This window comes from Staurois parvus, unplaced genomic scaffold, assembly GCF_062004578.1.
Source record: "Staurois parvus isolate SC_StPar_1 unplaced genomic scaffold, SC_StPar_1.0 ptg000059l, whole genome shotgun sequence".
Taxonomy (NCBI): domain Eukaryota; kingdom Metazoa; phylum Chordata; class Amphibia; order Anura; family Ranidae; genus Staurois; species Staurois parvus.
This window is the reverse complement of record NW_028317855.1, coordinates 2,322,547-2,342,100: the sequence shown is the minus strand read 5'-3', so window position 1 is coordinate 2,342,100 and position 19,554 is coordinate 2,322,547. Positions and strand designations below refer to the sequence as shown.

Sequence of the window (19,554 nt, the reverse complement as noted above, 5' to 3'; positions counted from 1 at the left end):
GGGAAGAAAAAAACTTAAAAAATATATGCAACCGGCATTGGAAGGGCATACAGCAGGGACTAAATTGTTATAAAGCTTTTATTTTTCTTCTGGTGCTGTGTCCTGTATCCACTCCTGATAGATGAGTGTGTTAGAATAACCCATTTACACAGGTCAAAAAATTGTATCAACATGGCTTTAGTGATATAGACTTGCTTATTCAAGTTTCATTGTAGGAAATAGATTTCAGGATTAAAATTGTTTTTCTTTGACTGTGAAATTCTTTTCATTTTATTTCTCTTCTGAAGGACTCGTTTGATGTGGACCAGTTTGTGTCAGAATGCAGAAAGCGTGTGCAGTTGGAGACTCTTCGAGATGATCTAGAAATTTACTATAGACTACTTAAGACAGCAATGGTTGAGCTCATCAACAAAGACTATGCAGACTTTGTAAACTTATCAACTAACCTGGTAAGACTTTGTTTAAATGTTGTATAATGTTTTTAGTGAAGTTCTTTTATATAAACCCCCTGATTGTAGTGGGCATAGTTAAAGTACAACTAAGGGCTCCTGTATACCAGTTTTAAACCAGTGGTGCTCAACTTCTGGCCTGTGGCTTCCAGTAGCTCTGCGTTTCTGCACATCTTAGCTTGGTAAAGGAAGCCTATGTCAGTACAGTAAGATTTATGCTAGATTCCTGCATATGACCAGGTCTTGGTGAGCAGGTGGTGGGGTCTGAAGACTGGTCTATTGCAGTGGAAGGAAGAGGGAAGTTGATACGTAGCCGAGCCAGGGCGGGCAGGCTTCCACTTACCCATTCCAGGGTTTCTGGTGGCATGGAGCCTTCTGGGGACAGGTGACTTCTTCCTTTTTTCCTGGCAGTGGGTAGGCATGTCAGACGAGGACCAGGCCACTCGACGCCACTTGCAGGTATGTGGAGAAAGGCCAGCGTTACGTGGTGACTCCGTTCAGGGAAACCAGGGGGCTACAGTGAAGCCTCTCACTGGGTTCTCCAGTGAAGGCCAGAGCGTGTTCCAAGCCTCGATTCCAGTACGACTTCCAGCAGGGGCAGGACTTACGGAAATATGCGGCGCCGGTCTGCTTCTTCTCCATGTGAGGCTGGTGAGGAGCTCCCATGGGGACCCAGGAGCCTGGCGAAGGCAGCAAAGTCCTGAAGCACCCCGCAAGATGGAAGATGAGGCAGTGGCTGCAGCCAGTGAGAAGACCACGGGTGGTGAGTCTGACTTGACTGATGGGGGAGAGACCTTGCTTCCTCCCCTGTAGGTGTAGGGGGCAAAAGGGATTTTCTCCCAGCGTCTTCCAGGACAGTCCCTTGAGACGTAGAGCTCCTCTTAATCCCCACTCCTTAAAGGCGGACCTCCAGGCCTCCATCCTCAGTTTTTTTTTTTTTTTTTTTTTCTTTTAGGGTATCGTGATCTGGAGGAACACACGTACAGCTTACCTCCTCTCCCGATGCAATCCCTCCATGGTGAGTGGAGTGGGGCTGCGGGTCGGATCACCTTCAGCCCTCAGTGGAGGGACCATCGGTGATAGGTCACCCGCAGGAAGAACGGGGAGTGCCCGTCGGTGAGCCCGGAGCATCCGTTCCCCCAGGAACCTATGGAGCCCTTCCTCCCCTTCTCTGGCATGGCTGTGCAGGGCGCCGAGCAGAAGAAGGGCCGGGCGTGGCTATGTGTTCAAGAGCAGAAAGTGTGGTGACGTCATCAGCGGGCACCAGGAGACGCTGGTTCTGCTCTCCATAGAAAAGGCGCAGGCATCCAGATCGGACTGTCGGTGCGGCGTTTTGAAGCCCAGCAGAGGCAGCGGACTATGCCAAACGAGACGCGGTGGAAGCTGGCTCGTCACAGCAAGCAGACCCTGGTTCCGGCACTAGCTCCTCTCAGGCTTGGGGACAGTCCCTCTTGCTGACTCCTGAGGGGTGGGTGATTGTTTTCCCAGTCTCTGAGGGCAGGTGACAGTGGGGCACACTTCATATTCTCCCCTAGCACAGGGTGTGTGGAAGGAGATTAGGGCTGAGGGTCCTCATTTCCTGTCTTTTTTTGCTTCGGTTAAGACCCAGGACAGGACCCAGAATCGGACCCAAAAGTGTGCAGTGTGCGCGGTTAAATTGGGTTCTACTTGTGAAAAATCCTTATGTTGCAACTGCGTAGATAGACTAGTTAAAGATGAGTCTTTCACATCCTGTCACAAAGTTCTCACCTCTAAGGATGGCATGACAGCTACATTCCAGTCCTTCTGATCCCTGCTGGATAGGATGCAGACACGACTGGGCCCTCGGACCAAATCGGCGGCTACGGCAGTAACAGCAAGGCAAGAGGACCCGGAAGAGGGCCCTCAGTTCCTTGATTCTTCTCAAGCGGGTTCAGATTCAAGGGCAGACAACAATGAAGAGAATAGCGCCTCCAGAAGTTCCAGGTACAAGTTAGCCCTGGAAGATGTGGCCGACCTCCTGAAGGCTATCAACGAAACCTTAGAGATTGAAGAGGAAGAAGTTTGTTTATCTAAGCATGACCTCATGTATCAGGGTCTTCATGCCAAGAAGAGTAGGGTCTTTCCAGTCCATAGTTCCCTGGTTAATACCATTAAGCAGGAGTGGGAAAACTCTGAAAGGAAACCCTTTTTTTTTTTCAGGGTGTTTAAAAAGATTTCCTTTTGACGAGGATGGGTCCCAACCTTGGAACAAGGTCCCAAGATTGGATGCCCCCTTATCCAGAGTTTCCAAGAGCATAGATTTGGATTTTGAGGACATGAGGGCCCTAAAGGACCCCATGGATAAGAGGGGAGAGATCTTGCTGCGTAGAGCATGGGAATCCTCATCTATTCGCATTAACCCGGCTCTATCAGCCACCTGTGTAGCTAGAAACCTTGAGTGCTGGCTTACGCGGTTGCAGGCTCACTTGGCAGCAGTAACCTCAAGGCAGCAGATCTTAAAATCCTTGCCTTTACTGGTTAAGGCGGTAGGTTTTCTCGTGGATGTCTCGAACAGAATCCTTAAAGCTAGCCGCAAGGACTTCAGACTTGGTAAACTCAGCCTGGCGGGCCTTATGGTTAAAAACCTGGGCAGGGGATTCAGCATCTAAGCTGTGCTTTGCCCTTTACAGGTGACAACTTTTTTGGTCCGGGACTAGAGGAAGCTTTAGAGCGTATGGCCGACAAAAAGAGTTTTTCCTGAGAGTAAAAAGAAAATTTACCCCCAGGAAAGTTTTTCATCCAAAATCGCTGGTACACCAGATTAAGGATGTTCAGCCCTAAAAACACTGGACGGGACACAAAAATAGGGGAAAAGGGGGGATTCTATTCAATCATCCTCAAGGCCCCTCCAAGCCACAATGACTTGAGCATCCCAGTGGGAGGAAGACTGGGGACCTTTCTCCCTCAGTGGGCTTCAATCTCCCTGAATACCTATATTTTAGATCTAATAGAGAGGGGATACGGTTTGGGGTTCGACTCCTGTCACCCTGCCAGATTTCTGGTAACCAATCTTCTCAACAACCGAACAGAGCACAAGCTCTGCACAGAATAATTGGAGACTTGGTGGTCCAGCAGGTCCTAGTTCAAGTCCCTCAGAGCGAGCAGGGAAAGGGATGTTATTCTCATGTGTTTGTAGTGGGGAAGCCCTCTGGCAAGTTTCGCCTAATTTTAAACCTGCACCCCCTAAATCAACCACTGAGGTACAAGCACTTCAGAATGGAATCTATTTTTTTTCTGTAAAAAATATCCTTTTCCAAGGTTGTTTTATGGCCACGTTGGATCTGAGGGATGCGTATTTCCATATTCTCATTCGTCGGGCGAGAAATACCTGAGAATAGCGGTAAATATGGGTTCACAGATCCTCCACTGGCAGTGTCAGGCTCTACCCTTTGGGCTAGCCTCAGTGCCAAGAATTTTTACGAAGGTGCTGGCGGAGGCCTTAGTTCCCCTAAGGATGAAGTTCATTACTATCATTCCTTATCTGGACAACCTTCTCTTTGTGGCCAAATCTCACCAGCAGTTCGCTGAAGATCTGCAGGTGGCTCAGGATTTCCTTCAGAGCCTGTGCTGGCTTGTACTTGGACTAGTCATCTTTAACTCCCTCCCAGAGAGTGATCTATCTGGGATACGAGATCTCTTCAGTGAAGGAGAAAATCTTCCTTCCTCGGGAAAAATTTATCAAGAAAGATCAGACGCTAGCAGAATTGCAATGCAATCTGTCGGTGTCAATAAGGAAGGTTTCAAGGGCAGTGGGTCTCATGACTTCATGTTTCCCGGTGGTCCCGTGAGCAAGACTCCACCTCCTCTTCAGGCTTTTCTTCTGATGATTGGGAACGGAGACAGATCTACCTTAGATCTAGCAGTCCATCTCCTGTCCAGAGTGAAGAGATCCCTCTGGTGGTGGCGGAAGGAAGTAAATCTGGCAAGGGGTCTGGAGTGGAACCAGCCTTCACCGCTCATTATTACAACCGATGCCAGCAGTTATGGTTGGGGAGCCCATCTAGGCGATATGGCAGCCCAGGGGTTGTGGTCTTTGGAAGGAGTCTCAGAGATCCTCGAATCAGAGAGAACTTATAGCAGTCCAAAGGGCATTAGATGCCGTTGGAACGAAGCTTTTGGACAGTCGCCTACAAATTCGGTCAGACAATATGGCTACAGTGGCATATATCAACAAGTAGGGGGTACACGAAGCCCCTCTCTGCAGGAGATTGCAGGCAGCATTCTATCCTGGTCCGAGCGAAATCTGCTCTCGGTTTCTGCCATTTATCTGAAAGGTTCACAAAACTCCGTAGCGGACTTCTTAAGTCTGCGGCCTGTCAGTCACGACGAATGGTCTCTCAACCAAGAGGTATTTTCAAGCATAACTCTCAGGTGGGGCATACCAGAGGCCGATCTTTTTGCTTCCCAGGAGAACAGAAAGGTCAGCCAGTTCTTTTCCCTAAATCTGCGAGAGCAGGCCTTGGGGGTGGAAGCCCTGACAAGCACGTGGGATTTCAACCTCTTACGCATTCCCTCCAGTGAGACTGATCCCAGTGGTCCTGCAGAAGTTTCTGATAGAAAAGACAGATCTTATTCCAAAAACACCCTGGTTTTCTCTGCTGCAGAGCCTGCTCAGCTCCCCCATTCCCACTTCCAGAGAGGGAGGATCCAATCTCTGAAGGTCCTATTCTACATCCTCGGATCAGAACCTTTGAAGTTGGCTGCATGGTTTCTGAAGAGCAGCTCCTGAAAGCTCAAGGGTTTTCAGACACCGTAATAAAAACTTTAGTAAACTGCCGTAAACCAGTAACCAGAGCTATTTATGCGAAGGTCTGGAAGAAATTCAACTCCTGGCTGTTAAGTAAACCGCGGGGCCCTCCAGATATTCCGGCAGTTTTAGATTTCTTTCAGGAAGTGGCGGATCGGGGGCTCTCGATCAGCACCTTAAAAGTGCAGGCATCAGTCCTCAGTATTTTTCATCAGGTCCCCCTGCAGCAGGATCCCTTTTGTAATGGATTTTTTCAGGTCTCTCTCCAAGTCCAGACCAGTAAAATTCAAGTCTTGTCGAGTTTGGAATCTGTCCCTAGTTCTAAAGGCTTTGGTCCTCTGTCCCTTTGAACCTCTGGAAAAATCTTCTATAACATTTTTTAATTTAAAAACGTTTTTTTGGTGGCAATCACGTCAGTCCGTAGGGTAAATGAGTTTCAGGCGCTCTCCATTAGGGAGCCCTATCTGACTGTTTTTGAAGACAGGGTTGTGCTCAAAACTTATCCAGGTTTTCTCCCTAAGGTGTCCCCCTCCTTTCATAGGTCTCAGGATATAGTCCTACCGACCTTCTGTTCTTCTCCAGCAGTAGGGAAGAAGAAAGATTGAATTTGCTTGATGTGAAAAGAAGCGTTATGGTCTATCTTAGTAGATCCCGAGAATGTAGAAATTCGGATTCCCTTTTTGTACTTTTTGCAGGAGCAAGGAAATGTTCCAGAGCATCCAAATCCACCATAGCTAGATGGATTAAGTTAGCTATAACGGAATCTTATGAAATGTTAGATTCCTCCCCCATTTGTTAATGCACACTCAACCAGATCCTTATCAGCATCCTGGGCAGAGAGAGCCGGTGCTTCGTCGAAGGAGATATGTAAGGCGGCCACCTGGTCTAGGTTCTCTACCTTTTGTGAAGCGTTATTGCCTGGATCTCCTATCAAGTAAGGAGCAGGCATTTGGGCGCAAGGTCCTCAGGCAGTGGCCCCGCCCTAGGGGTTAAGTTCTTGATAATCGTCTCAAGGGGCTGTCCTGGAAGACGCTGGGACAAAAGTTAGGCTTACCGATAACTCCTTTTCTATGAGTCTTCCAGGACAGCTGGGATTTCCCACCCTAAGAATGTACAAGTAATGTATATTTGGTTACTTAAGTGTTTTGTCTTTCAGTGTCTTCCGGTAGTTCTCAGGTAAAACTGAGGATGGAGGTCTGTCTTTATGGTGTGGGGATTACGTGTTTCCTGACCTGTCCTGTCCTGGAAGACTCGTAGAAAAGGAGTTACCGGTAAGCCAAGCCTAACTCTGGTTTTTCTAACACAGGCCCCCTTTTTATCTCTCCTCAGAGCCGTGTGGAACTCCCCAGGGGAGCGCCCACAAGCCACCTAAAGCTAAAGCCCCTGCTCCAAACCATTTGGTTATTGTAATAAGGTGCCACAAGACCACGACAAACCCTTTTTGTTACAAGTGTATCTATATGTTGTCAGGGAAAGAAACCTCGGTGGTTATGAAGGATTTTTTGTCGGTGCAGACGGAAATATTAGCCACTTTACAATCCTTCAAAATGGCCCTGACAGCTAAGGAGGTGGATGCCTGATCTTCCAGGGAGGGATTTTCTTCCCAGGAGGGAGTTTGGTCGAGGAAACAGTGAGGAGTGTAGGTCCCTCGTCCTCTCAGCTCATGGAGGAGGAAGACTTAGAGGAGGCAGAAGTTTCTGGCCAAAGCTCCCTGGAGGAAGGGGAAGATTTGGATGGTGCTATTGTAGCTAGCAAGTAGTCTAGACTGGGTTAGACACCTCTTTGCTGTGGAGGATATGGAATGGTTCATAAGGGCTATTTATGCCTCAGAGGACATTCCAGAACCACCAGCGCAGATCTCAGCCCAAGACTAGATGTATAGAGGGTTGGGAAGACCGCAAGCTAGAGTACTACCCCCCACACCAGATATCGTCTTGAGAGATTTGAAGGAGCCTAACAGAGGTGTTAAAATTGAAGACCTGGAAAAGGCAGTAGCCCTTTGGGGAAGAAGAGGAGAAGATCCTCAAAACCTCCAAATTGGATGCAGCGTTATCGCAAGTGTCTAAGAAATCTGACCTGTCCTTTGAGGATTCAGGTAACCTCAGAGACCAGATAAGAACGTAGGTCGGAGACGCTGCTGCGTAGGGCCTGGGATGCCAATGCCGCTACTATGTCCCCAGCCCTGGTATCCGCCTGCATCGCAAGAAATGCCGATGCTTGGATGCACAGAGTGATTGACCACATCGTGCGGGGTACAAAGAAAAAAGCGGAAACCTAATCAGAAGTAGTCTTAGATTCCCTGGAGGTGGTGGGTAAGGCAGTCGCCTACCTGGCAGACGCTGGTGTGGTGATGGTCAGGACATCGGCTAAGACCACAGCCCTCCTTAACTCAGCCCGAAGGGCAGTGTGGGTTAAAACCTGGGAGGGTGATCAAATGTCAAGAGGCCATCTTTGTGGTTTACCCTTTGATGATTCCGTCTTATTCAGCCCACGATTAGACCAGGTGTTATCTGGAAAGGGTAAGAAGTTCCCTACAAAAGCCAAAAAGGATAAGGGGGAAGAAGTTTTTTTCGTGCCCTCCTTAATCAGGGCCAACGAAGGTTTAGGAAGGACTCCCGTAAAAAAATGGGCCAACAAAGAGAGACAAGAGGGAAGTTTTTCCTGGCTCAAAACCCACCAGCAAGGACCCCAAATGACATAGACCTCGGGGTGGGCGAAAGGCTGTCCAGGTTCTTTCGTCAATGGGGAAAGATTATGGACATCCCTTACATCCTGCAGCTAAGGGAGGGGTACCAGTTGGAGTTCTCCTCTCTCCCACCTCATACCTTTTTGTTCTGACATCCCACCAGAGACAAGACAAGGGCAGAGGGTCTCTTCGAAGGGATTAGAAATCTAGCGGACCAGGAGGTAATCGTTCCTGTGCCAGTGGACCAATGGTTTCAGGGATTTTATTCCCACCTGTTCGTGGTCCCATAGCCTTCAACTTTCTCAGGTTTATGATTAAGTGGAAATTCCCTGAGCGGTTTCCTACCGTACAAGAAGTTCCGCATGGAAAGTATCTACAGTGTACGGAAGCATCTGCTCAAAGTTCTTCATGGCCACTCTGGATCTCAGGAATGCCTACTTCCACGTTCCCATTTCCCCGGAATACCAAGCCCTTTTAATCTTTGCCACCTTCATGGAGTAGGGTGTTGGTCATTGGCAGTTCCGAGCTCTCCCTTTTGGACTAGCGGCAAGTCCAAGAATATTTACCAAGGTCTTGGCAGAGGTAGTAGCCTTTTTTGCACCTTCAGGGAATTTCCCTCATTCCCTACCTAGATGATCTACAGAGTCTCATGGCACCAAGTCCTGAGAGACTAGGAAAAGGTGTGCCTCACCTTTGAATCTTTGGGGTGGATTGTCGATTGGGTGAAGTCCTTATTGACTCTCTCCCAAACCAAGGTGTTCTTGGGGTACATAGAGTCCAGAAGCTATTTCTACCTCAAGAAAACATCAAAAAAGTAGTGCAGACAGTTTCCATCTTGATAGCGGTTTCAGACTGCTCCCACAGACACATTTATGAGAGTTTTAGGTCTCATGAGTGCCTGCATTCTGGCCTTGGAGTGGGCACACCAGGGAGCTGCAATTCTTCCTCCTATCCTCCTGAAACAGGAAAGAGGAGTCGCTGGACGAGAGGGTTACCCTCCCAGAGAATGTAAAGATCTCTTTGGAATGGTGGCTGACGCCCCAGTTTTTGAGGGCAGGGAGACCCTGTGTGTAGAGGGACCCAGTTTGGGTAACCACGGACACAAGTGAATGGGGCTGGGGGGCTCCTCTAGAGGACCAACAATCCCAAGGCCTGTGGGATTCTCTCCAAAAAGGGACATCCTCCAACTGCAGAGAGCTGTTGACAGTAGGTCAGGTCTTAAAAATCTTTCCATATAGGATAAGAAAAAGGAGAAGTCTTCAAAATTCTGTCAGACAATGTCAACAGTGGCATACCTGAATCATGAGGAGGGGCACCAGATCCTGGAATCTCCTGAACCTAGTTCAAGAGATTCTAGGGTGGACAGAGAGCAGAGTGCTTTCGATATCGGCAGTCCACATAAAGGGGTAGGTCAACACGAAAGCAGACTTTCTCAGCCGACAGCTAGTGCACCAGGGAGAGTGGGAACTCAATCCCGAGGTCTTTTTTCACAAAAGTCAGGTCTTTGGCTGCCCGGAAATGGACCTTTTTGCCGGCAGAAGAAATATGAAGGTGAAACGGTATTTCACCTTTGCTCGGGAACAGGGATCTGAAGGCCTGGACCTGTTGGCACAAGTATGGGATTTCAGACTGGCATACGCCTCCCCCAAGTGTTCGGAGAGAGTAGTAGATATTCTCCTCCTCAGTAGAAAACAGGTCGCCAGAAAAATATACGCCAAGGTGGTAAGGGTGTTTTCCACTTGGTGTCAGGAACAAGGGGGTTTCCTTCCCGTGGTCCCGGTGATCCTGGACTTTCTCCAAGCAGGGATGGATAAAGGTATAGCAGTAAGTACCCTAAAGGTGCAGGTGGCGGCCCTGTCGGTCTTTCTGGATCAAAGGCTCGCATCGGAGCCCCTGGTTAGGAGATTTCTGAGGGCCAGGGAAAGAGTAACCCCAGTTAATTTACATGATTTTCCAGTTTGGAATCTGACCTTAGTATTAGAGGCTTTGACCAAGCCACCATTTAAGCCAGTGGCACAGATTTCAGTTAACGATTTATCCTTTAAGTTAGCCATCACAATGGCAAGAAGGATAGGCGACCTACATAGCTTGTCTATCAAGGAACCCTTCCTGGTGATCTTAGAGGACAGGGTTGTGCTTAGACAGGACTCTGTATTTAGCCAAGGTTGCTTCAAGGTTTCACAGGACACAGGAGATTGACCTACCGTCTTTTGTTCAAAAACCTAAGAATGAGGTGGAAAAGTTTTTTTTTTTTTTCATTTTTTTTTTTTTTTTTTTTTTTGTTTTTTTTTTAAGATGTCAGGCGGTGTTTGTTGACATATTTAAATAGAGTAAGTGGCTTCAGGAAGTCAAGTCACCTTCTAATTTTGTTTAGCGGTCCAAAGAAGGGACAGCTGGCATCTAAACCAACAATAGCTAGATGGATCAGACAAGCCATCTCCTTAGTTTATGAGCAATCAGGAGTCTCAGTACCCTCTAACCTGAAGGCTCATTCTACTAGAGAGCTAGTGACCTCTTGGGCAGAAAGGGCCGGAGCTTTGATTGAACAGATCTGCTGAGCAGCCACATGGTCAAGCCAGGACACCTTTGTGAGACACTACTGGGTAGAGCTGTTGTCACCGGAGGGACCTGGCATTTGGCAGGAAAGTATTACAGGCAATAGTCCCGCCCAAAGGTAGGCCAGAGTTCCTTATCGTCTCAGGTGTGCCGTCCTGGAAGATGCTTAGAGAAAGTACCAGGTGCACTTACTGGTAACGGTGTTTTTGGGAAATCTTCTAGGATGGCAGGCCTGGTTTCCCACCCATGTCTGGTGTTGGTTATTTCAAGTCAGATTGCCTTTCATGCACCAGGGTGTGGAAATACTCTTAACTGAGGAGTGGAGGGAAGGAAGGTGAATTTAAACACTGTCAGTTGTTGATTGTGTTTGCTGTCAGGTGGAGCTAGTCAGCTCTCAGGTGTGCCGTCCTGGAAGATGAATAGAGAAATAAGGTTTTTGATATTGTGGTATGACTGTTTTGTATTTTTAATGTCTTGTTTTTCTCTAATCCTGGAAGATTTCCTAGAAACACTGTTACCGGTAAGAGTAACTGGTACTTATCACAGCGCCATGTCCACATCCCCGTTCCCCCTGTAATAACTCCCTTCCCCTTTGGGAAAAAACAAACCACAACCCACGCACCCTCCCCTCAAGAAAAACAACTACCACAGTAAATACAAAGCCTATATCAGACCTGTATGTGCTCTATATAACTCGGCAGTCAGTTATCAAGATAAGTATCCAGTATGCCACAATAGGCACTGCATTGTAAATACAAGCATATCAAGTAAGACGGCAAGATAAATGGGTATGTTCCAACACATGCAAGGACCGGTCTTAAATGACAGGCAGTTATTCGCCATCAAGTAAACATTGTAATGGGTTCTAGCACTTGTTCAATTCATGTAATGGCTAGAAGAAATTTCCTTATCTTTCATACTTGAGAAGATGTCTCCCTTTTCGTCACCAGCCTATGGAATCTGACTGCTCAACCATGATTATTTTAAATGTAGTATTAGAAAATGCTCCTGTCTTCTGGTCAGAATTTTCAGGTGACCTATTTTCATTCAATTATTAGGTTGGAATGGATAGAGCATTGAGCCAACTTTCAGTGCCACTGGGACAGCTGCGTGAAGAAGTATTGGTAGGTGCAACTTATTTGTGTTTTTCTTGTATACATCCAGTCATCGATTTGGACATGACCATTAGTAGTGTGATACATCACAGGAGATAGAAGAGAGTAACAGTCTAACTTAAAGGCTAAGTGCATGCTTACAATATGTTACACACATTTATTGCTGTGGCTGTATGGAGCCCATTCATTCACAGGAATCTCTCAATGAATAAACAAGTCTCGTCTGCTACCCTGACAGTCAGCTTGTAGTTCTCAATGGACTATGAGTGCACTGGTCACTGAAAAAAGAACAGTATTTTTGACTTTTTGCTATAAAACATATCCAATAAAAAAATCTAGTTTCATAAATTTAGGCCAAAGTGTATTCTACTACGTCTTTGCAAAAAAAAAAAAATCCCAATATGTGTAAATTAATTGACTTATGTGAAAGTTATAGCGTCTACAAATGGCGGTGTGTATATATACTGGAATTTTTATTTTTTATTTTTTTTATACTAGTAATGGCGGCGGTCAGCGACTTATAGCGGGACTGCGGCTGGCATTCTGACACTGGATGGGAACTGACTATCAGCCACTGACATCCCCATTGACACTAATACAATGATCAGTGCTGCTGACACTGGGCAGGAAGGGGTTAACATCTGGGACGATCAAAGGGTTAACTGTGTGCTGTGTGTATTTTAGTAGAGACATGCTGCTTTGTATTTCTTTGATGTGTAGAGAAATACAAAGCAGCATGTCCTTGATGACAGGAGAGAGACCTGTGTGGTTTACATACAGGTCTCTCCCCTGTCTGCTTTACCCGACGATCACCGAGTGCCATCCGGGACCTGGTGCTTGATAGGCCGGTGTGCGTGCCCCCTACCTGGAAATGCACCGTATGTGTGTATGTGTGTATGTATCTGTGTATGTATGTATGTATATGTATATGTATATGTATATATATATATATATATATATATATGCATGTGTGTATAATGTGTGTGTGTGTGTGTATATATGTGTGTATAATGTGTGTGTGTATATATGTGTGTATAATGTGTGTGTGTGTATATGTGTGTATATGTATGTATAATGTATATGTGTGTATATGTATGTATAATGTGTGTGTGTGTATATGTGTGTATAATGTGTGTGTGTGTATATATGTATGTATGTATATATATATATATTACAGGTGAAACTGTAATATATATCATAGAATATCATGCAAAAGTTCATTTATTTCAGTAATGCAACTTAAAAGGTGAAACTATTATATGAGACTCATTACATGCAAAGCAAGATAGTTCAAGTCGTGATTTGTCATAATTGTGATGATTATGGCTTACAGCTCATGAAAACCCCAAATCCACAATCTCAGAAAATTTGAATATTACATGCAATCAATAAAACAAGGATTGTACATAGAACAATATCGGACCTCTGAAAAGTATAAGCATGCATATGTACTCAGTACTTGGTTTGGGCCCCTTTTGCAGCAATTACTGCCTCAATGCGGCGTGGCATCAAAGCTATCAGCCTGTGGCACTGCTGAGATGTTATGGAAGATCAGGATGCTTCAATAGCGACCTTCAGCTCTTCTGCATTGTTCGGTCTCATGTCTCTCATCTTTCTCTTGGCAATGCCCCATAGATTCTCTATGGGGTTCAGATCAAGCGAGTTTGCTGGCCAATCAAGCACAGTAACCCCATGGTCATTAAACCAGGTTTTGGTGCTTTTGGCAGTGTGGACAGGTGCCAAGTCCTGCTGGAAAATGAAGTCCGCTCGTCTGCGGAAGGAAGCATGAAGTGCTCCAAAATCTCCTGGTAGACGGCTGCGTTGACCCTGGACCTAATGAAGCACAGTGGACCAACACCAGCAGATGATATGGCTCCCCAAATCAACACAGACTGTAGAAACTAGAGGCTAAAGACGACTGTCAGTCTCCCTCAGACTGGGGCTCCATACAAGATCTCGCCTCGTGGGGTATCACTGATAAGAAAGGTGAGGAATCAGCCCAGAACTACAAGGGAGGAGTTGGTCAATGACGATAGCTGGGACCACAGTTTCAAAGGTCACTGTCGGTAGAACACTACGTCGTCAGGGTTTCAAATCATGCATTGCATGGAAGGTTCCCCTGCTCAAGTCATCACATCTCCAGGCCCGTCTGAAGTTTGCCAATGACCATCTGGATGATCCAGAGGAGGCATGGGAGGAGGTCATGTGGTCAGATGAGACCAAAGTAGAACTTTTTGGTCTAAACTTCATTTGTTGTGTTTGGAGGAAAAAGGATGAGTTGCATCCCAAGAACACCATCCCTACCGTGAAGCGTGGGGGTGGTAACATCATGCTTTGGGGGTGCTTTTCTGCGAAGGGGACAGGACGACTGCACTGTATTAAATAGAGGATGAATGGGGTCATTTCTTGTGAGATTTTGAGCAACAACCTCCTTCCCTCAGTCAGAGCATTGAAGATGGGTCGTGGCTGGGTCTTCCAACATGACAACGACCCGAAGCACACAGCAAGGATAACCAAGGAGTGGCTCTGTAAGAAGCATATCAAGGTTCTGGAGTGGCCTAGCCAGTCTCCAGACCTAAATCCAATAGAACATCTTTGGAGGGAGCTGGAACTCTGTGTTGCTCAGCGACAGCCCCAAAACCTGACAGATCTAGAGGAGATCTGTGTGAAGGAGTGGGCCAAAATCCCTGTTGCAGTGTGTGCAAACCTGGTCAAGAACTACAGGAAACGTTTGACCTCTGTAATTGAAAACAAAGGCTTCTGTACCAAATATTAACACTGATTTTCTCAGGTGTTCCAATACTTCTGTTCAGCAGTGCAAGACAAATTCTTTAAAAATCATACAATGTGATTTCCTGATTTTTTTTTTTTTTTTTTTTTTTTTTTTTAATTCTGTCTCTGGGTGGGCATGCACCTACAATGTGACTTTCAGATTCCTCAGTGGGAGAACTTGCAAAATCGCAGGGTGTTCAAATACTTCTGTTCCTCACTGTGTAATAAATAACCACACATACACACACACACACGTTATTTTGTGCAGCCCTGCCACCCTGTAGCAGTACGTCTGCTATAGGGTGGTGGGCAAGCTGTTAAAGGTGACTTTATCCTTTTAACACTGAATTTATAACATAGGAGGAAAACGAGAGAGGCAATTTCCCAGAATACAAGTACATGTTGGAAGGAATATAAGAGCGAATAGTTGTAAAGTAATTGGGAGCAACAATTGTAGCAATAAGACTGAGATCAAGAAATGGGAAGACAGAAGACAAACAGGAACAAAGCTGATTTTTACTACTATTCTTATCTACTTCCCTACTGGGCCAATCCTGACATTTCTCTCCTACCTATAAAAATCATAATTTTTGCTAGAAAATTACTTGGAACGCCCAAACGTTATATACATTTTTTTTTTAAACGGAGGCCCTGGAGAAAAAAAAAGGTTTTTTAAAACACAATTTTTTTAAAATTAATACTTTTTAATGAATTTTGGTGCACACAATATGGTATCCATCTTTTGGTAAAATATAAAAAATGGTGTTACGCCGATTTAAATACAAAATTGCGTACAGCGCCAAAGTACGGTACTTAAACCTCTCCGTAGGCGATGCTTTAGAAACCTTTACAGGTGACCAGCTTAGAATTTCACAGGCGTTCTGGTGCTAGAATTATTGCTCTCGCTCTGACGCTTGTGGCGATACCTCATGTGTGAGTAGTTGTACAATGTTTTACAAAATAAAGACAAAACCGTTACAATACAATTTTTGATAAGGGAATTCGGAAGGGCCAACTTTGTGGGAGTTTATAATCTAAAGGGAGAGGTGTTATAAAAGGTAATAACTATGAAGTGATGAGTTGATGGGGAAGGAACAACTACAGTTTTTAGGTGGAGAAGAAGTGGTGAGTTTTAAGAGTGCCTAAAGTCCTGGAGGCAAGCATGGGAGGATTGAAATGAAAAACTATCCATACACATACAATTGAAATAGGCACACAAGCTTTAAATCAAATGTAAGCTCTTACCCAAGGAAAAAAGTACAATACCTTAACTATTTGTGAAGAATATAAAAAAAAAAAATGGGCAAATCCTGTGAATGGAGAGTAGCAACGCTGCATCTCTTCAACTGACATCATAAATCTCTGCTGGTCTTCAACTCTCCACTACCCTTTATGCCATTTCTATAAAAAAAAAAGTTAGCATGGATTAATGTCACAGTACAAACTTTTAGTGCAGGAGTGATGCCTCTGAAGACTTAGACCCCTGATGTCTCCCCCTTCCCTCCAAGGCAGCTGACCAAACACATTGTGCTTGACTACCTGCTTACCTGGCTGTAGCAGCCAGGGAATGACTGATTTGAAACTGGAAGTGATTAAATCCTTGTTGCTTCTAGCCGGGGTGGATTTGATTTAAATCAAACTGATTTAAATCACTAGTCAGTAAGGCTTGATTTAAATCATAGTTTTCTACATAGACTAATTCTTGCTGGTATAACTTTAATATGCAAGTACTGTAGATGAAGATTTTTAGAATAACAACTTTTCATATTAGTTTTTTATCCCCAGTTTAATAGGTTAATCATTCATATTTGGACAACTTTTCTGTCGTACTTTGGAAGAAGAAAAATAATCATTACCTTAATAACAATTTAAATAGATTTATTCAACTGAAACAATAACATTACAGCATACGTTATTTGCTTAAACAAACATCCATGTTTGTTAACTAATTTGGCTAAACAAAATATATATATTTTAGGAAACTTAGACTGTCAGCCCCTTCCTCCTCACGCTTAGTTTCACTTTCTTCTTGTGCAGATCTATTCCACTCCAAACAATCAGAAAAATATTGTTTCTATTCTATTCACTGAACTTCTTGAAACTTAGCACTGAAGGGGTTGATTCTAGTCATAGGTTTGTAGAAGTTAGGATTAAGGTCTTTTTCTTAACTCTGTTCATGTTATAACATTTTTGCTGTGAAGAAGAGGCATGTGATCTCCGCTGAGTCAAATTCAGTTTTGAGAACTGCAAAGTAAACCAAGCATCTGTGATAATATCTTGTAGGCAGAGAAACTGCCCAATAATCTTACAGAAACCTCCTGGAAGAGCATGACGTGAATGGATTAATGGAATTTATTTACCAAAAAAATTAAACATATACAGCCTTATTCTACATAATTAACAAACTAATCTTTATTTCATGATGGAATGACCTTTTGGATGGTAATATATTTTCCTCAAAAAGCATTTTATTCAAAAAAATCCGATTTAAATCAAAAAAATCCGATTTTTGATTTTTTTAAAAAAATCATTGATTTTTATCCACCCTGCTTCTAGCTTTATTCATCACATAGGAGATGGAGGAAAGAATGTTCCCCTATCTCTTCTGTGGCCAGACTGCTTACTTCTCAGTGGAACAAGAGAGCCTGAATGGTGGCAGGAGGTGGGGGCTTCCAAGCACCGTAAAAGTGCTTTTAGCGGAAAGCTGATCGCCGACTTTAAAAAACTGTATCAGGGTCACATCTGCAGTCATGATCCTGATATAACCGTTTGCTGCTCACCACGTTATTTATACACTATATACACTGCACAGCAAGTGGTTAAGGGACACAAGATTTTTAGACTGTAAGAGTTATACTGTTGTCTACAAAAAAAACAGACAGACATTTAAAAAAAGCCATTGGCCAGCAAAGAAGAATGAGCAAATGACTTTTTTTTTTTTCTTTTTTTTTATCCCTAGATTATCCCTTTTCAAATAAATCTACATAAATAAAGTAAAACATAAACATGCAACACAACCGTGCAATAGCAATCAAAAATAAATAAAAATTACAATGCTTTAAAATAAACTAGTGTCCCAAAAAGTCTCTCAAACAATTCCGATCACTTTCTCTCCACCTTCACAACTTCTTCTTGTGATATTATATATGAAATTCCAATATGTGTATCTTAATTACATACAATTGTGCACTGTGTCATGCACACTCCCTAACCAGTGTTCTAACCGTGAGAGAAGAAAAAAAAACACAATTTATATACTAAATGTGCACAAATAAAATTACTCAAAATACGTGTAATGTGTATCTTATTATTTGTGACCGTGAACTCAAAAACACTGCCACCACTACGATCATGCAACCAAACACATATGAATCCAAATAAAATTACCCAAAATACGTGTAATGTGTATCTTATTACTTGTGACAGTGAACTCAAAACACTGCAACCACTACTATTATGCAACCAAACACATGTGAATCCAAAAAAAATTTTGGGGGGGCAAAAGTGATCACTCCAACCTAGTGCAGCAAATGAACAATTACCCTATAGAGGTAAAAATCCGTTTTTCAAAGTGGTGGATGATAGCACCTCCAAATTTCTCACACTTCCTTTGGGCATATATCCAAATCCCTCATAAGGCAAATAGGCAGTTAGAGGCTTGATAATAAAGGTATAATACTTTATTTTGTACACTTACATTGAAAACTCCAACCACATTTTCTCCAGAGAAGTGCTTGTTCTTTTGCCATACAAGCTGAAAGTTGGAGTTTTTAATGTAAGTGTACAAAATAAAGTATTATACCTTTTTATTATCAAGCCTCTAACTGCCTATTTGCATGTAATTAAGATAATACACTATTTGCGGTTTATGTTTTTTTGAGGTTTTTCTATATTGGAGCATCATATTTGGAATTTTGTATATAATATCACAAGAAGAAGTTGTGAAGGTGGAGAGAAAGTGATCAGAATTGTTTGAGAGACTTTTTGGGACACTAGTTTTTTATTTTAACGCATTGTAATTTTTATTTATTTTTGATTGCTATTGCACGGTTGTGTTGCAGGTTTACGTTTTACTTTATGTAGATTTATTTGAAAAGGGATAATCTAGGGATAAAAAAAAAGAAAAAAAAGTCATTTGTTCAATATATCACTTTCAAGGGTGAAAGTTTTTATTTTTTATTTTCTTCATTGTAGTTATTTTAATTTGGGAGTGTTCGCAATAGTGATACAGCAAAGAAGAATACCACCTACAACCATAATGCCTCAGTTTGTTGCTAGTGCCCTTGGGAAAGAAGAGATGCCTTTTTCAGTTCTGCGGTTTTCTGTGCATTGGTAACATTTGTATACTATCTACAGATGCTGGTAACTTCATGTCTGATCTGTTAAATTCTGGAAGTGTCTCCATTAAGCCAATGAGGACTGGTGGATTGATTCCTGATATTTGAAATCCTGGAAGCATCTCAAGTCAGCCATCAAGTGCAGACTTTGCCTTTTTATTTTGGTGTTCTCTGCAGCAGCCCTGAGTTTATTTAAATGTATTCTGTCATGTACAGCTACTCATAAATTCAGGCTGATTATGAAGATCATGAAAAGTTCCACATTTAGTCAAACACCGCAGATTACTTCTTTATCTATGTGGGTGTTCTTGCTACAGTAGGCAGTATGCAGTGACTTACCTATATGTGTTCCCATTCATGCAGAACTCCACTATTCAGAATAAGCTGGTATGCTCTGAGAATCCTTATTGAGTTACTGGTCTGGAGCTGAGGCAGTTGTGACTATGTGACTGCAGCTCACTGTAATGAGTTCCTAGCAGGTTTATGCTAGGTTGTGGTTCCTCCTACCTTTTTATATTTTGTACAGTAGGGTTTCCAGACTTTTTCCCCATTTTTAGGGAGATTTTCCCTGTTTTGAAAAGTGTCCCCAGGAGCCCTGTGAAAGTCCCCTGGAGTTGTGCAGAGCCTCTTCTGCCTGTTCATTTTGTAAAGCGCTGCGCAAACTGTTGGCGCTTTATAAATTCTGTATAATTATAATATTGCAAATTTGCTGTGGGTTTTTCTGTGCAGTTGTACTCCATGCTAATGCAGGCTGAGTAACCATCCAGGGTCAGATTGTACTTGTTTAGTTTTAGTTTCTCTTGCTTAAAAAAGAAAAGAAAAAATGTTAGTTTTTTTTTTCTTCATTATCCAAAAACTTGTGGCAACAAAC

The 19,554-nt window shown here is 43.7% G+C and overlaps 1 protein-coding gene and 1 pseudogene across 3 annotated transcripts in view; both read left to right on the top strand.

Moving 5' to 3' along the window:
* The window catches only part of COG2 (component of oligomeric golgi complex 2), a 174,110-nt gene that overhangs the window by 10,471 nt on the left and 144,085 nt on the right, over nucleotides 1-19,554 (top strand). For 2 of the 3 annotated variants that reach the window (XM_089668546.1, XM_089668544.1), the window contains exons 2-3: nucleotides 288-449; nucleotides 11,518-11,583. In XM_089668546.1, the coding sequence (XP_089524672.1) occupies nucleotides 288-449; nucleotides 11,518-11,583 (228 nt within the window). Of the gene's footprint in view, nucleotides 1-287; nucleotides 450-6,372; nucleotides 6,489-11,517; nucleotides 11,584-19,554 lie in introns of those variants that run through there. The other variant, XM_089668545.1, reaches the window with a different exon arrangement.
* Nucleotides 5,849-7,918, top strand: LOC149469775 (uncharacterized; annotated as a pseudogene).